Source organism: Echiichthys vipera (assembly GCF_963691815.1).
Source record: "Echiichthys vipera genome assembly, chromosome: 4".
NCBI classification, from domain to species: Eukaryota; Metazoa; Chordata; class Actinopteri; order Perciformes; family Trachinidae; genus Echiichthys; species Echiichthys vipera.
In genome coordinates, this window is record NC_139829.1 from 20,541,596 (window position 1) to 20,564,205 (window position 22,610).

Consider the following 22,610-nt stretch of genomic DNA (forward strand, 5'->3'; position numbering starts at 1 on the left):
GTAGCAGCTCCTTCTCATCTTCGCTCTCTTCCCTCGTCAGTTCCTCTGCGGTGATGTTTGTGCGGTCAGACCGGTGAAACCACTGACCATGCCCGTGGAGAGCCTGCCAGTCCGGGACGCGTCCGTTCAGTTCCGTTTACTGCAACAGTATCTGGTTCTTCTGAAGAAATATCCCATCCTCACCAAGTCCGTGACGAGGTCTGTGTCTTCGGTTATTCACCGACTGTTCACCGGTTGTTACTGTCCTGCAGGTCTGCAGGCTGGGGCTTGTTTAGTGTTGAAATGAGGCGTGCTCATTTACTAACAAAACCAAACCATTGAAGTTTATTAAGTTGGTGTTTGCAACATTGTAACCAAAATCGACTTTAAAAAAAAAAAAAAAGAAGCAGTTCTTACTTCATTGTTGACATAAAAGTGTATCTGAAGGCACTGACCTTTTGTGTCACTCTGGCTGTGACCAATCACCATCTGCCCTGAGAACCACCCCTAACTATGACAAAGAGGTTTTACATGTATATGAATCATACTCACATCTGTACTTGCATTTAAGATTTCCATTATACCATTTCTCCTATAGTCAAAATGTAATTCTGTCAATAAGAACATTTTAGATGTCCACAATGACATTCTTACTACTGCTACTTACGTCACTTTTACCATTCATGTGTGTTGGGCTCTCTATTCTAGATATCCACAATTACATTTTACATATCTAGAACGGACATTCTGAATATCTGTAGTGTAATTCTTATTAGGAAAATTGCAGTTGTCAGATCCGTCATGACATTTTTACTAGTCAGGATGTATTTTGGAAGTTAACTTTACATTATGGACATCTGGTTTTTCATTTGGGACATCTGAAATGAAAGTGACGACTGGTAAAAAATGGATTGCAGATATCTGAAATGAGAGTTTCCTAGTACTGTGTGAATTACATTACAGATATCCAGAACGTTCATTCTGCATATGTAAAATGTAATTGTGGATATCTAAAATTGAAAGTTCAATACACATGAATGGCAAATGTGGCATAATTTGTATAAGAATGTCATTGTGGACATCTGAAATTATCGTTCTCTCTAGTAAGAATTAAATTTTGACTAGGAAAAAAGATATTATGGATATCTAAAATATAATTGTAGAAAGCCGCACACATAAATGCCCAAAGTGACGTAATTTGCGCTAGTAAGAATGTCATTGTGGCTATCTGTTCTCCTTGACTAGGAAGAATTGAATTGCAGATATCTGCAATACATATCCAGTCTAGCTATTCAATGTGAAATCCACATGTCACCCCTGACAGGATCCAGCACTGGTTTCATTTGAGTACATTATACTTGTTGCATATTGACAGAGTGTTTGCTGTGTGTTCTTGGTATTTTCAGTGGCATCCTCTCAGCTTTGGGAAACCTTTTATCTCAGATTTTGGAGGCAAGAAAAAAGGCCATTAATGGAGCTTCGTTCAGTGAGATCGACAGAGCTGGAGCTGCACGCTATGCCATTTACGGGTGAGACGTAATACAGGAACAGAACTGAGGGTTGACAAGAAAATGACTGCAATCTGTTCCAGTTAGACAAGAGTGTGAGACACTGTAAAATACCGTGTCAAATTGAACTCCCCTCTTACACACATTTATTTTAATTTATTTTATATTCCACCTGTTTCTTTTTCAGGTTGTTTATTACCGGACCAGTGAGCCATTACTTTTATCAGCTGATGGAAGTGTGGTTGCCCATCACCGACCCGCTCTGCATAGTCAAGCGTCTGCTACTGGACCGGCTCATTTTTGCCCCCGGCTTTCTGCTCATTTTCTACTTTGTTATGAACATCCTGGAGGTGGGTTGTCTCGCAAACTGTCCCTCCTATTCACTGATTTGATATTGCGCTGGCACAGGCTCCACACAAATGTTTTGGCATAGCAAAGAAATTCACTCCAACTCTCAGATTGGTCAGAATTGCCATGCTGTCAAAGGCTAAGAATGTAAACAGAGTGACAGCAGACAACGCACACACCACAAGTACTGTCACAATGGAGAGAGGGTTGATTTTGGCGTTGGTCGTTGGTTATTACATTACTATTCCAGGTTTGCCTGCGGTGTTGTTGTTATGGTGACAGGGGAGGTACTTAATCATTACGTAAATCATGTAGCTGCCTACAGGAGCTGGGTTGGTCCAAAAATGCGGAGTGCTTTCTGCAGCTAGTGCCCACCAAGGTCCGATCACATTCTCACCACAAAAAAAACAGCCCCAGAGTTCGTTTGGAAGCGGACTTCTGGTGCGCACACCGAGTACGATCGCTGCATTCCCACCTGAACAAACGAACCGTAGCAAATGAGGAAACTCACTCAAGTTCGATTCAACCAAACAAAATAAGGCTGGTGTGAAAGCGCTCCACAGCCCAGTTCAGACCAAAGATTAGCAACGCAATGAAACTGTTTTAGAACGAAGGCTCTAAAAGAAGGCTCTCTCTCTCTGTGTGTGTGTGTGTGTGTGTGTGTGTGTGTGTGTGTGTGTGTGTGTGTGTGTGTGTGTGTGTGTGTGTGTGTGTGTGTGTGTGTGTGTGTGTGTGTGTGTGTGTGTGTGTGTGTGTGTGTGTGTGTGTGTGTGTGTGTGTGTGTGTGTGTGTGTGTGTGTGTGTGTGTGTGTGTGTGTGTGTGTGTGTGTGTGTGTGTGTGTGTGTGTGTGTCGAGCGGATAATACAATGAATAAGGAGAGGGAGCTCTGTAATCAAGAAGAAAGCAGTGAATCAGAGAAATAAAATGTAATTTTGCTGTTTCATCACAACTAGACATACAGCTGTAGCGAGTATCTCACTGTCTCTGTCCTCATTTATATTTTATAATGCTACAAATTAGAACCAGCTACGGAAAAAAAACCGGAAAAATCGGAGGTGAGAATAGAAGAACAGAGCATAGACTCCATAAAAAATGGACGTAGCATACCCGTCGGGGTCCGTTCTCTCAACTTGATCCAATCGTACTCACCTATGCGAGTCGCCATCTTGTCAGACTTTAACTCCGCCTCATTTCCTCTTACCAAAAAAAGAGCATTGATGTGACGTTGGGGGGATGGAGATACGTCCATCTGGCTGACCTTTACGTCCGAGGAGAAGTGAGGGCCAGCGGCTAGCTGTCACTCAAGAGGCCGTTCCCCTAATTATTCATAAACTTTAAAAAACTAGCCTGGTACAAAAAAAATTCACCCCCCTCAGTGTTGTCATGGAGATATGACTTAAACATACAAACTAGACTGTTTTTTGTACCAGGCTTTAAATAGGTTTAATTATGCTGTGAAAACGGCCTGTGTAACATGGGGGTCGATGAGAAACTGCTCTATTGTGCAAACTACTGGACACTGGACAACTGCAGTTTTTAGCACTTTCGTATTGCATCAACCAGGAAGTCGCTGTGATGCGGTCTTGGTACAAAGAGGGGTTGCTTTGGAGATTATACATCGCCTCGCCTCGTTTCAGAACTTTGCGAACCTCCAAGTTGCACGTTTTAAACTCGTCTCGATGCAAATCTTTGGTCTGAACTGCGCTTAAGACTTTCTCTAATAGATGCCCATTTTTTTTCAAACTCAGTGCCCTACTGTTATGATTTGTTTTTGTATTTTACAGGAAAATACTTTCCATGACTATTTTTTGATGTGGAAAATTGTGGGACCGCCCCTTTAAACATGTTTCAGTGATTTTTAGTTAGTTAGTATTTTTATTTTTAGTATTTAGTTCACTGTATTTGTGTATTACAAGCCATATTAAACACACACACACATGCTATAAAATGTTTCCTTCAGACAAAGGGTGAATATGTAAATATCTAATCATCCCAATCGATTTTCAGGCTAAAGGGTGGACAGACTTTGAAAAGAAGATGAAAGGAAGTTACTGGACTGCTTTAAAGATGAACTGGAAAGTGTGGACTCCCTTCCAGTTCATCAATATCAACTTTGTGCCTGTTCAGGTATTTCATTGGCATCCTGTCGTTTTAACAAATGATGAGTCACATCCTGACACTTTTGGTAATGGTTTCCCTCCCCTCCCCCCTTCTGTTTTTGATTTCAGTTCAGAGTGCTGTTTGCCAACATGATCGCCTTATTTTGGTACGCCTACCTCGCATCAGTGAGGAAATGAAGCTTCAGATTAACTCATCTGGAGGAAACTGCTTCTTCACAGTGGCTTTAGCCTTTGGTTGTCTATTGTACGACTGTTTTACCTTTTTCTAATCCGGACAGTAATTCAGACATACTGTAGCTTTTCTGATTAACTCCTAACAAACCTGTACAAATGAGTATAAGCCATTATAACATGCTAATATATTTTGGATATGACTGTTTGTAATCACAGAACATAATATGCTACATGTAGAGTTAATATGTATTTTATTTTTACAGAGCTCTGCCAATATAGACAGCCTCTTTTTTAAATATCAGGATAATGTGCATTTTTAATCCAGTGTGCCTTTTTTGGTGACTTGTGGTCGTGGTTTACAGCTCCACTCCCTGAGCTGAGGAAATGGATCAGTATAACCTGCAAGAAATGTGAAGAGACGTGCACATTTCAAAATGTTTTTATTTCTTTTTTTAAAACAGTAGAATGTAATTAAAAGTGATCCAAATAAAATCATAACATTAAGTTCTGCGTGCATCAGAATCAGAAATACATTGTTGGTCACTGGTGGGGAAATTGGTTTTGTGAAATTTGCTCTAAATCTAGAATAGCAACACATAAACTAGAGCAGTGGTTCTCAAACTTTGTACATGATGTACCACCTCAGAAAATATCAGGCTAAGTCAAGTCCCACCACTGAGACCAATGTTAAAATTCAGTAGCGTAGGCCGACACTATTCAGCTATGGACAGGAAGATTTATTCCTAATCAGAAGATCTGTCTTCAGCCACAGCCACGCTGTAGGAAGGGTAGCATCAGAACTAACAATTCAGTGTTTTCAAACCAATCATGTTACCTGGGCTCACTTTCTTCCATCACAGTTTAGCTCTTAGCATGATTATGTAGCAGGCTGATATTGAAACAAAGATATGACAGGAAATGCTAAACTTATTTTCAATTACATTTCACGGATCTTAAAAGTTTAAGTTTGTGTTTTAGTATTCTATTAATTTAGTTTCATTTTATATTTTGGAGATTCCTTTGTGTACCACAGAGAGCTTGTGTACCACAATTTGAGAACCAGTGAACTAGAGAAATACTAAAATACCAAACTAAGCCTAAAACAAGTTTTTGACTAAATTACACAGAGGAATGCAGTAATATTTCCCAATAAAAGTACAAATAAATACATTTTTAAAAACGACAGAGGCTCTAATCATCATGTGGATTAAATAAAGTCAGAATATGAGTGTCCTCAGCCTCCTCTCAGGCGCAGGTTCATGTGGATGGTGCTCAGCGCCTCCACGCCGTAGTCTGAAAGCCTGCCCTCGGTCATCTCTCTGCTCTGGTGAAGGAGCCTCTGCTGGCTCACTGAGACGCCCTCTCTGCACTCCACCTTTTTCTTGAAGTTGCCAACAGTCTCATCGGGTCTGATGTCGTAGGTGCTGGTATTCCCCTTCTCGTTTGTGAGCAACACCTGGATGGTGGCCGGCGGAGTCACCAGCAGGGACACCGTGGCGCCGTCTTGAAGGCCGTAGGAGCTGAGGAACCGTGAGTCGTCGCTGAGCTGAGTGTTCATGCCGTTCACATAGACCAGCTTCTGCGTCTCGGACGGAACCCCCAGTTTGTCCTGGATCAGTTTTTTCAGGGAGCGCACTGTGTCCTGTGGTCCAACGCACAGGTTGTGGTAATCCCCATTCAGCATTTTGATTGTTATTTGCATGATGAAAGTCGCCTGAAAGATCATTTAATACATTATTAAAAAGTGCAGACAAAGTGAATTATTATTTTTGCTACAATAAATAGCACGGTGTAGTTTTACAGCGTTGATAAAGAGAGCTTCCTACCTTTGATCACTTTAGAGAAGTCCTCGGGTAAAACTTGAAGTCTTCAAACACAAAGGATGCTCGGGATCAGCTGTGTGTCTGACAGGGTTCATCTCTCCTCCGTTTATATGCAGTCGGTCTCAGCTGATGAACACCTCCCCCTGCAGCTTAAGATTCGTTTTCCTTCTCTGCCTCGAAACTTTCGGTTTCTCTTCTCCCAACATGACTCCGCTGATATGGGTGAGGCAATGTTTTGATCCTTGTTGACAGTCCAAGGGCACGTTTATGGGTTTACACCTAAAGTTTTATCAAACCACTGGGCAGTGGTGGAAGAAACACTCAGAGCTTTAACTTAAGTAAAAGTAATAATAACACACCGCAGAAATACTCTATTACAAGTAACAGTCCTGCATTTAAAGTATTACTTTAAAATGTTAAAATGTACTTAAATTAAAGTAAGTCAGAATCAGACGAATCTCTAAATATAACTTCATGTTGCAGCTGATAACTGTAGGGCTGAATCTATTTACTTTATATTCTGCTGTGTAGCTTCATCTATAACAATATATGTTATTTCATTTGTTGACATTTTGTATTAGATTCAAGAAGCTTTATTTATCCCGAGGGAAATTATTGTGCAACAGTTTCAATACAAAGGTGGGAAAGGATCAGAGTGACAATAAGCATAAAAACATAAATCAAGTTAAAAATAAAGCTAACATAAAATAAATCAAACAATAACTAAGTGTGACAGAGTGCAACAGACATTGTGGTTAAGAGTAGGTATATACAATATTCAACAATACGCACTGTGCAGTTTAGCAGCAGATTGAAATAAAATAAGTACAAACTAAATAAGTGATAAAGAGCGATAAGTAATAACAGTGTTAAAATGTAGCAGCATTTCCTATTGAACTAAGTTACATAAACCACAGTGAAGTGTAGCAGCATTTCTTACTGAAGTAAGTTACAGTAAAGAAAAGTGAAGTGTAGCAGCAGTAAGTGACAGTACAACTAAATAAAGTGATGCAGTGGTGATATAAAGTGACAAAGTGACATTTTCTCAGGATACAGTGTCTCCACTGTTCCTTACCTGACTGGGGGAGATGAATTATACAGTTTGATGGCCACCAGAAGAAAAGACTTCCTCCGATGTTCAGTGTTACACCGGGGGAGAATCAGTTATTAATATATACACTATATACTGTATATATATATATATATATATATATAAATAAACAATTAATATATGAATCTGTGAAGTAACTACATTTACCAAATAAATGAAGTAGCGTATAAAGTACACTTCCTCTGATAGTGGAGTAGAAGTATAAAATAGATTAAAATGGAATCACTCAAGTAAAGTACAATACCTCAAAATTGTATAAAGTAAAATACTTGAGTAAATGTACTAAGTTTCTTTCCACTGCTGACAGTGGGACTACGGCTGTTCCTGTGAATGAATTAAAGGCAACAGGACTTTTCGGTGGCCTGATGAGCTTATGTAAGGTCAAAGCAGTAGCTCTAGTTTTTACAAGGAAAGCAAAAGCATTTCATCAGATAAAATGGCTGACAAACCTGTCATAATCTATTTTAAGCCACATATGAAAATAGTTTCCATGGAGATGAAACCTAAAGAGAGAAAATATTTGTTTGTTCTTTTATTATTAAAGTTAAACAACACTAAAATGAAAACAGGACACATGGAGTTCATGATGTAAATGACAATTTAAAACAATGTTCTTCCATTGTGCTGAATGTTCTGGTTGCAAACACACTTTTCACTCACAATTTGAATAAAATGATACTGAAACTAAAACAACATTTAACAGATCTTAAAAGTTTAAGTATGTTTTTTAGTATTATATTAATTTAGTGTCCTTTTGTATTTTGGAGATTCCTTTGTGTACCACAATTTGAGAACCAGTGAACTAGAGAAATACTAAAATACCAAACTAAGCCTAAAACAAGTTTTTGACTAAATTACACAGAGGAATGCAGTAATATTTCCTAATAAAAGTACAAATGAATGATACTGAAACTAAAACAACATTAACCTTCCCACAGGGATCAAATGAAACTGAAAAACAAGTCAATGCACGACAATGGGATTTTATTTTACACAACAACGCATCAAATAAAAAAACTGTTAACGTCATAACTCTGAGTGTTTCAGCAGGGTGGCTCTCTCCTCCCTCTTTGGTAAAGGAATATTTCCTGTGGTGAGAAAACAAATATCTCCAGTTACAAAGGATGAAAAAGACACACCATCATTTTAAATTTTAGATTAGATTCAACTTTGTCACTGCGAAATAACGTAGAGTGTAAACATATAATAAATCATAAAGCATATGAACACTAAGATATAGTATGATCAGTAGAAAACAGGTGCATGTTTAAGTCTAGTAGTATAAATATAAATACATTAATAAATTAGTTATGTACCAGGACGGTAGATATGTATGTGGGAAGAACATATAGTCCAGGTTAATGTATGTACAGGAGTGTGGCAGTCGTACAGGAAGTCAGAAACAACTCATGCATCGATTTATGTGTCACTAATGTGTCAACCAATCATAAAATCAACACTTGTGTTTCAAAATAAACGCATTCAGTTTTTCTTCGTACCTGGTGGTGCCACAAAATATTCTTCAACAGTGTTTTTGGAGAGCTGAAGCAGTTCTTCAGCACAGTCCCCTTCCGTCACTGCATCGTCCCTCAGGTATAACGCCCTGAATGTGAACGGGGAAAACATTAGCCTTCACAAGAGTTCAGAGTTGGTTATTGCTCATTTGTGTTAACTATGATGAGAAGGCCCACGCGCATATACGCTGTTGTGCCCAACTGTAGCATACCGGTCCTCCAGAACTGAATCCATTGGTTCAACCCCTGACGTGTCAACCGCATGAAGCTGATCTGCAAAACGTATTGCTTTCTCCAAACAGGCCAGTCCCTGTTTGGTGCGGAAATCAACCAAGGCCAGTCGCTCCAGTTTGTCCACCAGGTCAGCAGGGATGTGGGCGGGCTGGGAAATCAATGGTGTGTTGCTTAGAAATGTGTGTGATACTGTCACTTAAGAACATCGTTAACTGTTAATAACCATCTAATAAAGTGATTACATCCATTAAAAACTTCTAATCAGCAAACACTTTCATGTGACGCATGACTCCACAATTCTGTGTTGGTGTAAAAAAAAAAAAAAATCCTTTTACAGTTACAGTTTTAAGATATCAGTAAGTACTTGTGTTAACAATCCCCACAAGACACAAAGAGGGAATTTGGTACTAAAAGCACTGTAACTTTGGCAGATGTGATTGATTTGTCAACCTCCGACTGTTGAAACCCCAAGTGAAGGAGTTCAAGTACCTCGGGATCATGTTCACGAGTGAGGGGACGATGGAGCGCGAGTTTGGCCGGAGAATCGGAGCAGCGGGGGCGGTGTTGCAGTCGCTCTACCGCACCGTTGTGACGAAAAGAGAGCTGAGCCGGAAGGCAAAGCTCTCGATCTACCGGTCAATCTTCGTTCCTACCCTCACCTATGGTCATGAAAGTTGGGTCATGACCGAAAGAACGAGGTCGCGAGTACAAGCGGCCGAAATGGGTTTTCTCAGGAGGGTGGCTGGAGTCTCCCTTAGAGATAGGGTGAGAAGTTCAGCCATCCGTGAGGAACTTGGAGTAGAGCCGCTGCTCCTTAGCATTGAAAGGAGCCAGTTGAGGTGGTTCGGGCATCTAGTAAGGATGCCCCCTGGGCGCCTCCCTGGGGAGGTGTTCCAGGCACGTCCAGCTGGGAGGAGGCCTCGGGGAAGACCCAGGACTAGGTGGAGAGATTATATCTCCACACTGGCCTGGGAACGCCTCGGGATCCCCCAGTTAGAGCTGGTTAATGTGGCCCGGTAAAGGGAAGTTTGGGGTCCCCTGCTAAAGCTGCTGCCCCCGCGACCCGACCCCGGATAAGCGGATGAAGATGAGATGAGATGAGACGACTGCTGAAACCTCAAGTTACAGATAAACCTCTGAATACATTTTTTGTACGCAATGAGGACTGTGAATTTTGTCAATCATCAGTTACACTGAAAATGCATTAAGACGGGATATTTAAGTGCCAGCAAGGATAGAATAGAAAGACTTCATTGCCATTGTAAATAATACAACGGCATTAGGACTGATACTCCTCATCAAGTGCAATAACAGAATAAAAGACACAGGTAAACTTCCCAAACAAGAACAACTTCAGTTTGAGCTGAAAGAGAGACGAAGCAGGGACCCCCTACTACAAATATTGTATTGCATATTACATTGGGCCCAACAGCTACGATGGCCTAAAGCCTTTACACATTTGTTTATGGTGCAATAAATACTAAGATATTACAATGTTCATTTTTAACATATTCATATATTTATGCATCATATGTTAATGTTTAACATACATTTGGAAGGAAATCCTTCAGCTCAATTGTTTCTGTGCATGGCTACCTTAGTTGCTACCTTAGTGCCTATCAGCCAGTAAGTCTATTATCAAGCTTGTGTAAATATCTACTTATTTTTTCACCAGTTTGTTTTCTGCTAATAACACGTTGCATTTATGTTAATGTATATTTTCAGACATTTACAAAAAAAAAAGAAACGTTGTAAAGATTAGGCAAAGGCCATTTATGCCCGGGTACAAATATCAATGTATCCAACTGGCAGACCCCCTGCAGTAACTCTGAGGACCTCCTGGGGGTCCCGGACCAACGGTTGAGGATATCTGGTCTAAGCAAAAAAACATTCACAGCTGATAGCACAGATTCAATCATGAGTCAAATAAATAAACCCAATGCAATTGTGCACTAGAATAAAGTAAACACTTAATTATAATGGGTGTAATTATTGCGCCAGATCCACATTCACCCTTGAACGGAGGGATAACAGCGAGCAAAGCGGTGTCAATATACACACGGGCCCCTGTGTTTGACAGTGAAGGCTCTCAACTAACTCTCCAAAATCTAACATGAATTTCAAGGCATTAGGTCGCCAATCATTACGTAATACTTTGCACGTTCTGTACTGTGTTCACGTTCAACCCTGTTACCGGGGGAAGCTGGTCCTCTGGTACTGGTTCCCATGTTGCAAACTCTGGTACCTGGAAGAAGAAGCACCAGAAGCGTCAGACCGATGTTGTGCACGGGCTAAAGCTACTGACTAAACCACCCTGCAGCGCATCATTGGCACTTACCTTGCTGTTAAGTGGATGAGAGCTCAGCAGACGAGTTACATTTGCGATGTGACTTTGCGGGCAGCTGTTTCTTCTTCTAGGGAAGTTCGTTACATGGTATCTGTGGTTTGTCAACAGGCTAAATGAAGCCCGGGTGATTTTCAGCGACTCGCCTCGACGTGTGCTTTTAGCAGCGAAGCTCAACACGGACATTATGTCAGGATAATTAAGTAGCCAGCTATGACCGAGTTGATTAAATAAGTGTATCACATTTCTCGGTTACTCACCAGAAAGGTCAGAGCCGGGGTTTGAACTAGCATGCATGTAGCGAACATGGCGTATAGTAGCTCACGACTTGCCGTAGTAGCCGTAGACACGTAAACATAGACGCCGCCTCGACTGTGGAGGGACGTGCCCAAAGCGCCGCCATGTTGGAACAGGGCTCGCAGAGGCAGCGGTGCATCAACATACGAAGGAAAGAGGAACTCCTCAACCTCGAAGTAGAATTATTCGCTGAGTTTTGGACCAATTTACAAACGTATTAGTTTTTTTTTAAAAAAGGTCGCAGATGCAGCTATGATACAGGGTGCTTGGATATTTTAAAAATACTGGCTTTACTACCAGAATAGTCCCAGCAGTCCAGAGGAGCACAATACTCTGAACAGTAATTTTAATTAATTTAGTTGTTTATATCTAGACCTGCATGTCAGGAGAAATATATTACTACTTGTCATTGGATGCCAACAGCTCAAATAACAACACATACAAATAATAAAGTCTGTTTTGTGTAGTAAATAATAGAAACAGTGTATTTAGGTAGAGGGGATAAACTAGATTCATGACTTTTATGTGTCACTGCAACTTATTATTCCTTTAAAAAATGAGGTGTAGGGATATTACTTCTCTAAAATACTGCAAAAGAGTGATTGGACTTTAACGAGGTAAGATGCCATTCAAAGAATTCAAAAGTGCCTGAAAAAGGTGAATTAATCATTTCGCCCCGATCCTTAAATGAACAAAGCCTAATGGGCTGCACCTGCTGCTGATGGGATTCACCCGGTCTCATTTCACCGGAAGCAGCTGCATAAAGAGGAGACACCTTGGATGTGGACACCAGTAGCATGCTCCTAGACTTCGGTGCCGGGCTAATTTTTGTGTATTGTCGTGTTATGTCGCAGTCTCAGTAATGCCTCCTACAAAAGCTGCAGCAGTCTCTGCTGCGCCACCTGCGCGGACCTCCCCCGATGTCCCGGTGGGAGAGAACAAAACAGGTCTGCTCCATTTTAATTCAAAGACAACTGTTATTTAAAACAAAGTGTCCACAACTGTTAAACCTCATGTTTTTTCTACAAATGTTTACATTTAAATGGGCTTTATGTGCACGTTTGCTCTGTAGATGCTGCTGCGGCGGTCAACACACGTTCAGCTCATCCCTCCACAATGATTATGGTGAATGAAGCACTTAAAGAGTTGGACTCGCGTAAAGGAGTTTCATCCCAAGCAATAAAGGGTTATATTAAACAAAAATACCCATCGGTGGATTTGGTAAGGCTGAAGCACCTGGTCCGTGAAGCCCTGAAAAAAGGACTCGAGACTGGCACGTTGGTGCGTCCTGCCAACTCCACCGACACCACAGGCGCAACGGGAAAATTCAGGGTAAGCTGTAAATTAACATATGTTCATCACAGCGAGCCAAATAGTTATTAATCTGGGCTTTTTTTGTCCCGTCTTCAGCTTGCACCAAAAGTCAAGGAGGCAAAGGCAAAATCTGAGAATGTAGAGGTGAAAAAAGTGCCTAAAGCAGCGAAGGATGGCGCCGCGAAGCCAAAAAAAGCAGGTATGAATAAAATTACATCTCCTAATATAAACCTGGACTGTTTTCAATGGCATGCCTTCTTATTAAAGGTACTACGAAGAAGAAAGACGCTGCCACTGAAGACACTAAAGAGGTCGAGTCACAGGAGGTGAGACAGACAAGTGTCAAGTCCGCTGTATTATCTGTGGGCCTGCAGTTAAGTTGTTTTATTTAGTTACACATAGGATAGCCTACGTGGTTTGCTTTGTCTTGCTTCACAACGTTATGGTCGAGAAAAATGAAATCAAATTTTACTTTTTTCCCACCAAAATGTATTCCTGGAAAATTAGAATGCATCTTTTTAATCTAGACTGCTTATTTATACATTTTTCATGTTTTTATATTACTGTTTTGATGTGTCTGTTGTTTAATGCTGCTGCTACTCTGTAGTTTTCCCAGCTTAAGATCAATAAAGTATGTCTATCTGTCTTTAAAACAAGCCTGCCAAAAAGTCCAAGACACCAACAGAGGCTGCTACCTCAAGGCCTGCTCGAGCAAAGAAGGCAACAAAATGAGAGAACACTGCAAAGTAAATTTAAAACATGTTTTTATACTGTTTTTTCTAATAAAATATCTTTTTAAAAAAACACTTGTCTGCATTTGGAGTATGCTGCTGTATGAGTTTATTCTACTTGTGTTGAGGATAAACAGAACTGGAGCGTCAACAGGTACCTGGGTGACAAGGCTAGTGATAAATGCAACATCCACACATTGCTTTTGAATGATGAGTGACAACTTTGTTCAGCTCACTTTCTGTAACAACTGTAGCATTTAATGCATGATGGAGTGAGTCAGCTAGCTAACAGGCCAGTTACTTGATTGGCTTCCTTGTCACCATGCCTGTGGTAGAAGCAGCGGTGGGCTGAATCAGTAAATTCAGTAATTCATTAAACTTTTAGGATGAGGACAAAATGTAGGCCTGTTATCCTCGTTCCAAACATCTGCTGATCAATGATAGCTGATTTATGTCTATGGGCCTGCGTGTTTACATTCGCGTCTATGGGCCTGCGTGTTTACATTCGCGTCTATGGGCCTGCATGTTTACATTCGCGTCTATTGGCCTGCGTGTTTACATTCGCGTCTATGGGCCTGCGTGTTTACATTCGCGTCTATGGGCCTGCGTGTTTACATCCATGTTTATAGGCCTACGTGTTTACACCCATGTCTATGGGCCTGCGTGTTTACATTTATATGTGTATGGGCCTGCGTGTTTACATGTGTATATATGTCTAAGGCCTGCATGTTTACATGTATATACGTCTAAGGCCTGCATGTTTACATGTATATACGTCTATGGGACTGCGTGTTTACATTTATACAGTATGTCTATGGGCCTGCATGTTTACATGTATATACGTCTATGGGCCTGCGTGTATATATGTCTATGGGCCTGCGTGTTTACATTAACACAGTATGTCTATGGCTGCACTGTAGAGTGGTCCTGTTCCAAGATGGCCGCCCGGTATGCACGCCGCTCTAGGGGAAGGCAGTATGGCAGCAGTCGATGTGGCGTCTTTATGTATATGTCTAGAGTAGTGGCGATCCCAGAGGTGGCCAGTACACATGCGCCCTGTTGTAATACGTGACAGGCAGCACCATCTTAACCCTTTCAGGTACTACTCAACCATTTGGTAGACCACATTTCTTACTTTACAATTGCGAGCACATAATGAGTTTACATAATCGATGTGGCGCTACATACGCCATCAAGCAATACATAAAGAGACAATATGGCCTCTGATAAAGTTTATAAGCGATACTATGGTCAAATGGCATCTGAGCGCCCGGATAGCTCAGTCGGTAGAGCATCAGACTTTTAATCTGAGGGTCCAGGGTTCAAGTCCCTGTTCGGGCGATAGTCGTTTTGGTGAGGACATCTCAGCTGCTCTATGTTAGGGATATTGGAACCACGGTCTACTCATGCATTTAAAATGATAAAGCCAACACGCGAATGTTCAGCACTTATCAGGACAAGTTTTGGTGTTATATATATACTATATATGAGAGTTTATTGTTTACTAACCATTATCCCCAAAGCAATTTCAGTCAAAAGCAACTGGACTTGCGATGGTGTCTCTACTTTACATAAATTGCTTCTTTTACTCCTCTTTCAAACCATCTGTCCTCTCTGTCCAGGATTTGGACATTGTTGTCATCAAAGGAGTGGGCTTTCTCCTTGAGATGATGAAAGCCCACTCCTTTGTCGACAACAATGTCCAAATCCTGGACAGACCAATATTGCACCAAGCTTCTCTGCAAAGCATGCACATTTATAACAGTGATTCAGATTTATATTTTGCAGTGCTTTGAATACTTATTCCATTCATAGATTCAAAATAATAATAACCCCATAAAATAGTAATTCTTTTAAAAATACACACGTATAGTTGTGAATTAATCCATGTAACAGATGTTTCCTGCGTAACAATCATATTTAATATGAAAGCATTAAACCACATAACCTATTGCCTATTTTAATTTAAAATCACATATTGAATGATGTTGACAAAAGGACTGTTTACTCAGGGATCGAACCGCTGTCAAATTGATACTCAGGGCCATCGGCTAACAGGGCCCGGATAGCTCAGTCGGTAGAGCATCAGACTTTTAATCTGAGGGTCCAGGGTTCAAGTCCCTGTTCGGGCGTCGTTCTTTTGATTTACAGCCATTATAGTAGCAGCGCAATATAATAGAGGCAAACCATTTACAGCCATGACAGCAGCAGCAGCTCAATATAATAGAGGCAAACCGTTTAATGTTGCACCAACTGAATACAAATCAAACTGCAAACACAGAAATAAATTAACATGTTCATATACACCCATAAAGGTATTACATTTATTTCTACATTTCTGTTCACTTTCATTTCAGCTGGGATCGGCTGAAGATGAATGAATGAATGTATGCTAATGAGGTAAGAGGTCCTTACTTCAGTCCAAAGCATTATGGTTAGAGCTGGTTAATGTGGCCCGGGAAGGGGAAGTTTGGGGTCCCCTGTTAGAGCTGCTGCCCCAGCGATGTGACCCCGGATAAGCGGTTGAAGATGAGATGAGTGGAGATGAGATTTATTCCTTTATCTAGTTATGTCTCTCTTTTGTGGACCGACTGGTATTCTCTGTCATTTCGGGTCATCACTTGATGTTTATCAACCATGATACATTCCTGACTCTTACCCTAGTTTGATTAAATTGAGTAAAATACACATTACAAGATGTTTTGGAAAAATAATGATGATTCCATTTTTATTGTTTTATTATAAGAACATATACCATTCAATATATAGATATGAACTCTTAGTATATAATTTGATTGTTTAACAATACACATTTAGAACTGGCCACAAAATAAAAAATATCAGCTCAACAAACAAAGCAGCATCTGAATGAGAAAATTAATGAAGAATAAATAAATAAATAAATAAACACTTACTAAATAAATGTTACAATCAATCAAAAAAAATAATTCCGACAGCACTTAGCATTCACAACGAAACATCAATATTAAAAGCAATTCATCTTACCACATTCATGAAACAACACTGAGTGATGTTTTAGGCAATAAATGACAAGCATGTAACTGAGGCCAACATTATCAATTTAGGGGTTAAAAGCATTTATACTGTGTGTCCTCACAAGCCCCAAATCTGCCAAAACGCTCATAACATCATCTGCACTTTGCATTTCATCTCTCTGTTTAAGTCACTCTAACACAAAAGAATCTAAACAACATGGCACCACAAAACTTTTCGTTTGGTCACTGTGATGTTTTCACCGTCTCATCTGATCTTCCTGATTCATAATCATATTCAAGCTGAAATTAAGGTTAAATTCAACAAACAGGCGCCAGACAAACACAAGACAAACCCCAATGTGAGTAAACTGCACAATTTAGAAATTATACAGTGGTTCACTAGATAATGAAAAATTACTTAAGAGGCTATGAAATCAGGCTTTTTGCTTTATATAAATCTGTGCCCAGACATCCCTAAGTCACTTAAATATCAAGTTATGATTTTACATAATATAATCCCAAAGAGTTAAAACACTTTTTTTCTCTTAGTACAGTACAATTCACACATAACAAATAAAGACAATATTTGGCAGACGACGCAGTTTAATTAAAACATAAAAAAAACACTGTTGGATGCTAAATCACTGACATAGTGCTGAAAGCTAAATCAACCTTGATGTTGTTTGTTAAACAGAACTGAACTTTAAGTGTAATTCCGGCGCAAAATCATCCCTTGGTCCTTTTCTGCACTTACATACATCAAATAAGCCATCGAGACAGTTTTTTTCATGTATGAACGATAAGCAGAGAATTCTTGGGGAGTCGCTAACAGCCGTGCTAACACTGATTAGCTCGGGGCAGTACGGTGAAGGCATTAAAACGTCTTTTTTAACCACTAATACTGCTCAAGGTAACACCAAATCTCTGCAGTAGCATGAGAAGAGTCCTTACACATAAAACGAAGCACCAATGGGCTCCTTCCTTTTGGATTGACTTTGGTTTTCGACTTGAATGTACTTTACTATGAGAGGAGCTGATACCGGGGCCAGTTGGTAGGTCTAAACTCTGGGTTCACTTAGTACGTTGTTGGTGCTTTGCTTTATGTGTAAGGACTCTTCTCATGTTACTGCAGAGGTTTGGGTTATTTTGATCAGTATTAGTGGTTAAAAAAGCCGTTTTAATGCCTTCACCGTACTGCCCCGAGCTAATCACTGTTAGCCATGTCCGGCTGTTAGCTTCGGAGCTGGATTTCTCGGTTAATAGTTCATAAATTTAAAAAACTGTCTCGATGGCTTATTTGATGTATGTAAGTGTGGAAAAAGACCATGGGATGATATTGCGCCGGACTTCATTCTTACATTTTTGACTACAACGCGTGTTCTGAATCAGTCATCTGTACAAAGTAATTTCATTTTGGGATTTTGTATTTAAAGAAAATTAAAGACATTCTTTCCTTAATTAAGGGACGGGAACAGGGCGGTAACTTGCTGATAAATATTTCACTTTAATCTACATACTTTGACTATTAAAATAATTATTAGAAACTATTATCACAATGTATTTTTCTCATAAATATAGTCTCTGGTGGAATTCAGCTCTGCATTTTGGTTTGAAAGGTGCAACGTAAACCAATCGTTATCTCAAAATATTAAGTGCACTCAGAGTAAGATTGACACTTAAGGGATTTCTGACAAAAATATCTAGAAATTAAAGAGATGGGTTTTTTTCAGATACATTTGTTTGCACTTGAACATACTGACAAATATGAAGCGTAATATTCTCATACACCTGTTGACACAAACACAAACAACATTGTGGATACAGTGAATAAGGCTCATAGCAGCAAATTGTGATAGTAAAGGCTTTGTGTAGTGTGTATGTGTGTTGGGTTTTTACTCTTGTGCTGCTACAGCCGCTCACACTTTACTTGGAAGGAAAAAGAAGACACAAAGAGCACAATCACTTGTTCTCTATCAGCATCTGCACCTTGCACACCAGATCTCTGGCCAGGGTCAGAATCTGCTTTATGTTGTGGTGCTCGGCCATTTCTGAAAGACAAGAAGAAACACGTTAGCTTAATTTCTCTCTTTAAAACAACTTTCGCCACTTCGAATTCAAATTCACTCTCAAAATGACCGTTTGTGTGTCAATTACTCGACCTGTGTAACCTTGAATTCTTAAAGAAAACTTCAGATGAGAAGTGCTCCTGCGAAAGTGGAAGACTCATTGTGTGAGAGTGTTTTAAATAAGGTTTTAGGGAAGACCCTGAGACCCCGGGTCTTGTTCACAAGTGAGGGTAAAATGAAGCTTGGGGATAGACAGGTGTCAGCACAGATGCAGGCGTCGGAACGCACCGTTGTGGTGATGAGGGAAAGGAAAGCTCTCTATTTACCACTCCATCTAAAAGAGTGAGATTGCGGATACAAGCGTCCAAAATAAGTTTCCTCTCTAGGGTGGCTGCTCCTTCGTATCAAAAGGGGCCAGTTGAGGTGATTCGAGCATCTGATCAGGATGCCTCCTGGTCGCCTCCTGTTAGAAGTTTTCCGGGTATGTCCTCCGTCTGGTAGGAGGCCCTGGGGTAGGACCAGAATATGCTGGAGAGTTTATATATTTTCTCTGGCCTGGAAATGCCTTTGCGTCCTCCAGGAAGAGCTTGAAAGCGTTGCCGAGGAGAGGGACGTCTTGATAACGCTGCTTGGCCCGCTGCCCATGCGACTCGACCCCGGGTAAGCAGAGGACAACGGATGGATGGCTTTAGTGAAAACTGATGTGTTTGGAAATATTGAGAACGAGGGTACTGATTTGTAATGTGTAAAATCTTTGGAGATGTGCATGTGAACATCAGCCGTAGAGAGACGTTTTACCATTGAAGAACTTTATGATGTCAGTGAAGTCCATGTTGTTCTCCAGGATTATGTCCCTGTAGATCTCCACCAGTGCCAGGGCAATGAAGAGGACAAAATGACTAGAAGAGGCATACTTGGCTGCCCAGATCGTTTCCCACACTGCAAACACGTCATCGTACACCAGCTCTGGAAGGCAAACAGACATAAAGGAACGGGAGTTAATCGCTGTTTGAGAGTTTGCAGGAAGTGGAAGTTATCAGTGGCAAGAGATAAGGGTGGAAGCAGGTGTTTGAAGGAGTGGGAGGAAGGATATAATGTTCATTGTTGAATCTTCAGTATAAAGCCTGATTAAATATAAAAATCTATCTATGCAGCTGTAATTTGCATGGCCGGTATTTTATAAGCAATCCTCGGGAACAAGTTTCCAAAAATGTAACTGACTTCCAAATCCTTTCTGAGCCTTGATAACTAAATGTCTTGTTAGCGAGCTGCCAAGTGGTTTGGCATTGTATCCACCGACAGCGCTTAAAGGGGAGTCAATCTCTTATTCCTCTAATTGGCACAAACTCTTTGCCACCACTTTACCTCGCTTGAAGTCGAGGAGAAACCAGCGGTAGCAGAAGTAGAAGTGGGTGTAGTCTCCGTTCTGGTGCATTAACTCAAAAAGCTCGGAGTCCAGGATCTGCACAGAGAGGGGATCAGAGGAGATTCAAGAGAAGAAATAATGAGGCTGGCTGTGGAGGAAAAGTGTCAAAAAGAGTTTGTTGCTAATGAGTGGATTTAGTGATAACTGTCTGCTACAGTGTGTCAAGACTTTACTGGTATTGTGTCACCTGGATTAGAGAGCGCATGTTTGCAAAGTGTGTATCCATAGCTCCTCCGTGTGGAAAGTTTTGATTCATTCTCTTCATGAGCTCGGTGAAACAGCTGAAGGCCATGGCCTCTGAAGGGAGGAAACATAAAGAGAGAGGAAGCTGGGGGTGAGAAAGTGAGTGGGAAACTCTGTTGTTCCTTCAATAACTGTAAAAATACACCAAAGTGAAGAGAAGTGATTCAGTGTTGACTCACCATCATCCAGAACGACTAGAAGTGGAGCCAGCAGATCACACATGCCCTGTACGTAACCGATGTCAAGGTGCCTCCAGATGTAGCTGTAAATATACAATAAGTGAACTTATCTGCCACCTGTGCGCTGAGTCATATGCTGCTCAGGATATACAGAATTCAGGATTCAATGCCAAAGATAATATTCACCATTTATCAAGGTGACTACCTTTGAAGTGCAAAATGATTAAGTTTCTCTAATGTGTAAATATAATTTCTTTTTCTGTCCTAGGAAGTCCCAGATCGATGTAGAGTGCTACTCATTTTTCCTATTATGGGTGTCCCCTCAGTTGTGCTTATGTGCAGGTGCACTTGGGAGAAAAACAATCTATTACTCTATTACTGTTAAAAGATAAGCCTGGCATTTTATTTTTCGTACTGTCAGCAAATCATATGAGAATACCAAAACCAATTTGTTTGTGCATTTGTTGGGGACTATTTTCAGCTGTGGATTGACACAAATTTGGTGCTCTGCTGGGTAGGTGACAATATGAGATGTTCAAGATACGATACGGTCCATATACAAGGTACGGATGACAATTTGTTTTTTGTTGAACAAACTTTAAACTGTTTTTCAAAATAGAAGTATGATTATAAAGTCTTCCTTTTGAATTTTTCCTTTTTTCCTCCCTCCGATACCATAGATGAGCAATTGTACATAGAATGATAACCGTCAACAATCATTACACAGTAAACCGTGAAAACGGTTCATCGTTGCCACCTAGACTCACAATAAACCACAGTGTCCTCGTTCTTTGTAATGAAGAACATGTCACGCAGTTTGTTTTTGGACAATAGTGTAGTGTTGCTTTCGTCAACGAAAATGATGACGAAATATTGTCGTCAACGAACCTTTATCACGTGACGAAAACTAGACGAGACGAAACGAAAATTCTGGTCATGTGACAATGACTAAGACTAAATATATAATGCATTTTCGTTGACGAATAAAAACGAGACGAAATGTGGTTTACAAAATAAAAACTATGCTAAAATGTATTTATTTTATGCTAAAAACAAGACGAAATAACGTTGTTTTGTCTCATTTAGTCACCTTACTATTATTATTATTTTGAAGTTTTCTCCCAGTCTCGCGTCTGGGCAACGTCACTTCCTCAATCCCCATACGCGCCATTATTTAGATTCTGAAGCCGCAGCTGCTGTGGGTCAGCATAACGTTAGAGTTAGGGTTAACGACAACTAAAGAAACATGAGAAGTGTGACACCAGCCGGGGGTCGTGTTTGGGAGAAAAAGAAGAAACACTTTCATTACATAGACGTGGAAAGGAAAACGGGATGTGTTGTGGAAAAAGAAAGGGAGAAATGCAGCCACAAAATCACAGGAAAAAACACCACAAATCTTAAGAGACACCTCTGGGCATCCCATAATGAACTTTAGGTAAGTCAAGACATAACGTAACGATACTTTCTGTTTTAGAAAGCTCATGCGACATGAGGCTACGGTTAATGTGTTGGGTTATAACGTTAGCCTATGGAGCTGAGAACGTGTGTGTGCAGTGTGTAATTGTATATGCATGTAAACTAAAGATATCTGCATGGGTTTGGCTTAAATAAAATGTTGGTTTCGTCAATACTACTAGATACTCTTATTATATTGATTAAATATAATTGCATTACTAACAAGAGACTAATATACAATTTTCTTTAACTAAAACTAGACTAAAACTCTCAGACTTCTAGTCGACTACAACTAGACTAGACTAAAAGTAAAACAGGCCGCAAAAAAAAACCCTACAATAGTGGAGGTTCTGCGGCACAGAGGAATAAGCTGTATAAGGCTTTGGCTACACAGAAAATACTAGTAAGTTAGTACCAGTTCAAAGTCAGTTATGGCCTTATCATGGGATTTGTTGACAGAACGATAAACAGAGAATCCTTATCTTTTAAATTTAATTTATGGAGCCTTCATTTGATAAGATAAGCAGTCAAAGGTTATGATGTAGTGGTAAAAAGATCATGTTTTATCACATCCCTGATTCTGTCAGTGTTTTACCTGCACATGATGTTGCGCAGTTTCTCCAGGTTGGCGGGGGTGAAGTACCAATAATTTCGGTCACAGCGCTGGACATCCTTTTCAATGCGGTGCAGATTTAATGTATACAAGTCCAAAAGCTCTTGCTGAAACAAACAAAAATAAATGAATAA

The 22,610-nt window shown here is 40.3% G+C and overlaps 5 protein-coding genes across 5 annotated transcripts in view; 2 read left to right on the forward strand and 3 right to left on the reverse strand.

Moving 5' to 3' along the window:
- The first annotated feature begins 30 nt into the window (after positions 1–30).
- pxmp2 (peroxisomal membrane protein 2) lies at positions 31–4,796 on the forward strand. Its single transcript, XM_083912400.1, has 5 exons — positions 31–198; positions 1,386–1,508; positions 1,675–1,837; positions 3,844–3,963; positions 4,065–4,796. The coding sequence occupies exons 1-5, from the start codon at positions 89–91 to the stop codon at positions 4,131–4,133; spliced, it is 585 nt and encodes a 194-aa protein (XP_083768526.1). The 5' UTR covers positions 31–88; the 3' UTR covers positions 4,134–4,796.
- Positions 4,797–4,998: 202 nt separating this feature from the next.
- isg15 (ISG15 ubiquitin like modifier) lies at positions 4,999–6,101 on the reverse strand. Its single transcript, XM_083912403.1, has 2 exons — positions 5,957–6,101; positions 4,999–5,844 (listed from the first exon to the last, which is right to left on the reverse strand). Exon 2 carries the CDS (start codon positions 5,830–5,832, stop codon positions 5,365–5,367), a length of 468 nt encoding a protein of 155 aa, XP_083768529.1. The 5' UTR covers positions 5,833–5,844; positions 5,957–6,101; the 3' UTR covers positions 4,999–5,364.
- Positions 6,102–8,031: 1,930 nt separating this feature from the next.
- On the reverse strand, positions 8,032–11,458 carry gatc (glutamyl-tRNA amidotransferase subunit C). Its single transcript, XM_083912401.1, has 5 exons — positions 11,151–11,458; positions 11,007–11,057; positions 8,791–8,960; positions 8,564–8,667; positions 8,032–8,152 (listed from the first exon to the last, which is right to left on the reverse strand). Exons 1-5 carry the CDS (start codon positions 11,340–11,342, stop codon positions 8,091–8,093), a joined length of 579 nt encoding a protein of 192 aa, XP_083768527.1. The 5' UTR covers positions 11,343–11,458; the 3' UTR covers positions 8,032–8,090.
- A 1,099-nt stretch (positions 11,459–12,557) lies between these two features.
- On the forward strand, positions 12,558–13,510 carry h1m (linker histone H1M). Its single transcript, XM_083912404.1, has 4 exons — positions 12,558–12,785; positions 12,864–12,966; positions 13,035–13,093; positions 13,425–13,510. The coding sequence occupies exons 1-4, from the start codon at positions 12,570–12,572 to the stop codon at positions 13,497–13,499; spliced, it is 453 nt and encodes a 150-aa protein (XP_083768530.1). The 5' UTR covers positions 12,558–12,569; the 3' UTR covers positions 13,500–13,510.
- Positions 13,511–18,116: 4,606 nt separating this feature from the next.
- Positions 18,117–22,610, reverse strand: part of sgsm1a (small G protein signaling modulator 1a) — a 28,536-nt gene continuing 24,042 nt past the window's right edge. Inside the window, exons 21-26 of the mRNA XM_083912405.1 lie at positions 22,459–22,583; positions 20,409–20,491; positions 20,174–20,283; positions 19,926–20,022; positions 19,359–19,526; positions 18,117–18,542 (exon numbers count right to left, since the gene is read on the reverse strand). Of these exons, the coding sequence (XP_083768531.1) occupies positions 18,454–18,542; positions 19,359–19,526; positions 19,926–20,022; positions 20,174–20,283; positions 20,409–20,491; positions 22,459–22,583 (672 nt within the window). The 3' untranslated portion in view covers positions 18,117–18,453. The remainder of the gene's footprint in view (positions 18,543–19,358; positions 19,527–19,925; positions 20,023–20,173; positions 20,284–20,408; positions 20,492–22,458; positions 22,584–22,610) is intronic.

Coding starts and splice junctions, on each gene's coding strand:
- isg15 (XM_083912403.1), bottom strand. CDS start 5,832: ATGCAAATAACAATCAAAATGCTGAATGGGGATTACCACAACCTGTGC.
- pxmp2 (XM_083912400.1), top strand. CDS start 89: ATGCCCGTGGAGAGCCTGCCAGTCCGGGACGCGTCCGTTCAGTTCCGT. Junction 199..1,385: donor CTCACCAAGTCCGTGACGAG/GTCTGTGTCTTC, acceptor TGGTATTTTCAG/TGGCATCCTCTCAGCTTTGG. Junction 3,964..4,064: donor TCAACTTTGTGCCTGTTCAG/GTATTTCATTGG, acceptor TTTTGATTTCAG/TTCAGAGTGCTGTTTGCCAA.
- gatc (XM_083912401.1), bottom strand. CDS start 11,342: ATGTCCGTGTTGAGCTTCGCTGCTAAAAGCACACGTCGAGGCGAGTCG. Junction 8,668..8,790: donor GATTCAGTTCTGGAGGACCG/GTATGCTACAGT, acceptor GTTCACATTCAG/GGCGTTATACCTGAGGGACG. Junction 8,153..8,563: donor ATATTTTGTGGCACCACCAG/GTACGAAGAAAA, acceptor TTCTCACCACAG/GAAATATTCCTTTACCAAAG.
- h1m (XM_083912404.1), top strand. CDS start 12,570: ATGATTATGGTGAATGAAGCACTTAAAGAGTTGGACTCGCGTAAAGGA. Junction 12,786..12,863: donor GCGCAACGGGAAAATTCAGG/GTAAGCTGTAAA, acceptor TCCCGTCTTCAG/CTTGCACCAAAAGTCAAGGA. Junction 13,094..13,424: donor AAGAGGTCGAGTCACAGGAG/GTGAGACAGACA, acceptor CTTTAAAACAAG/CCTGCCAAAAAGTCCAAGAC.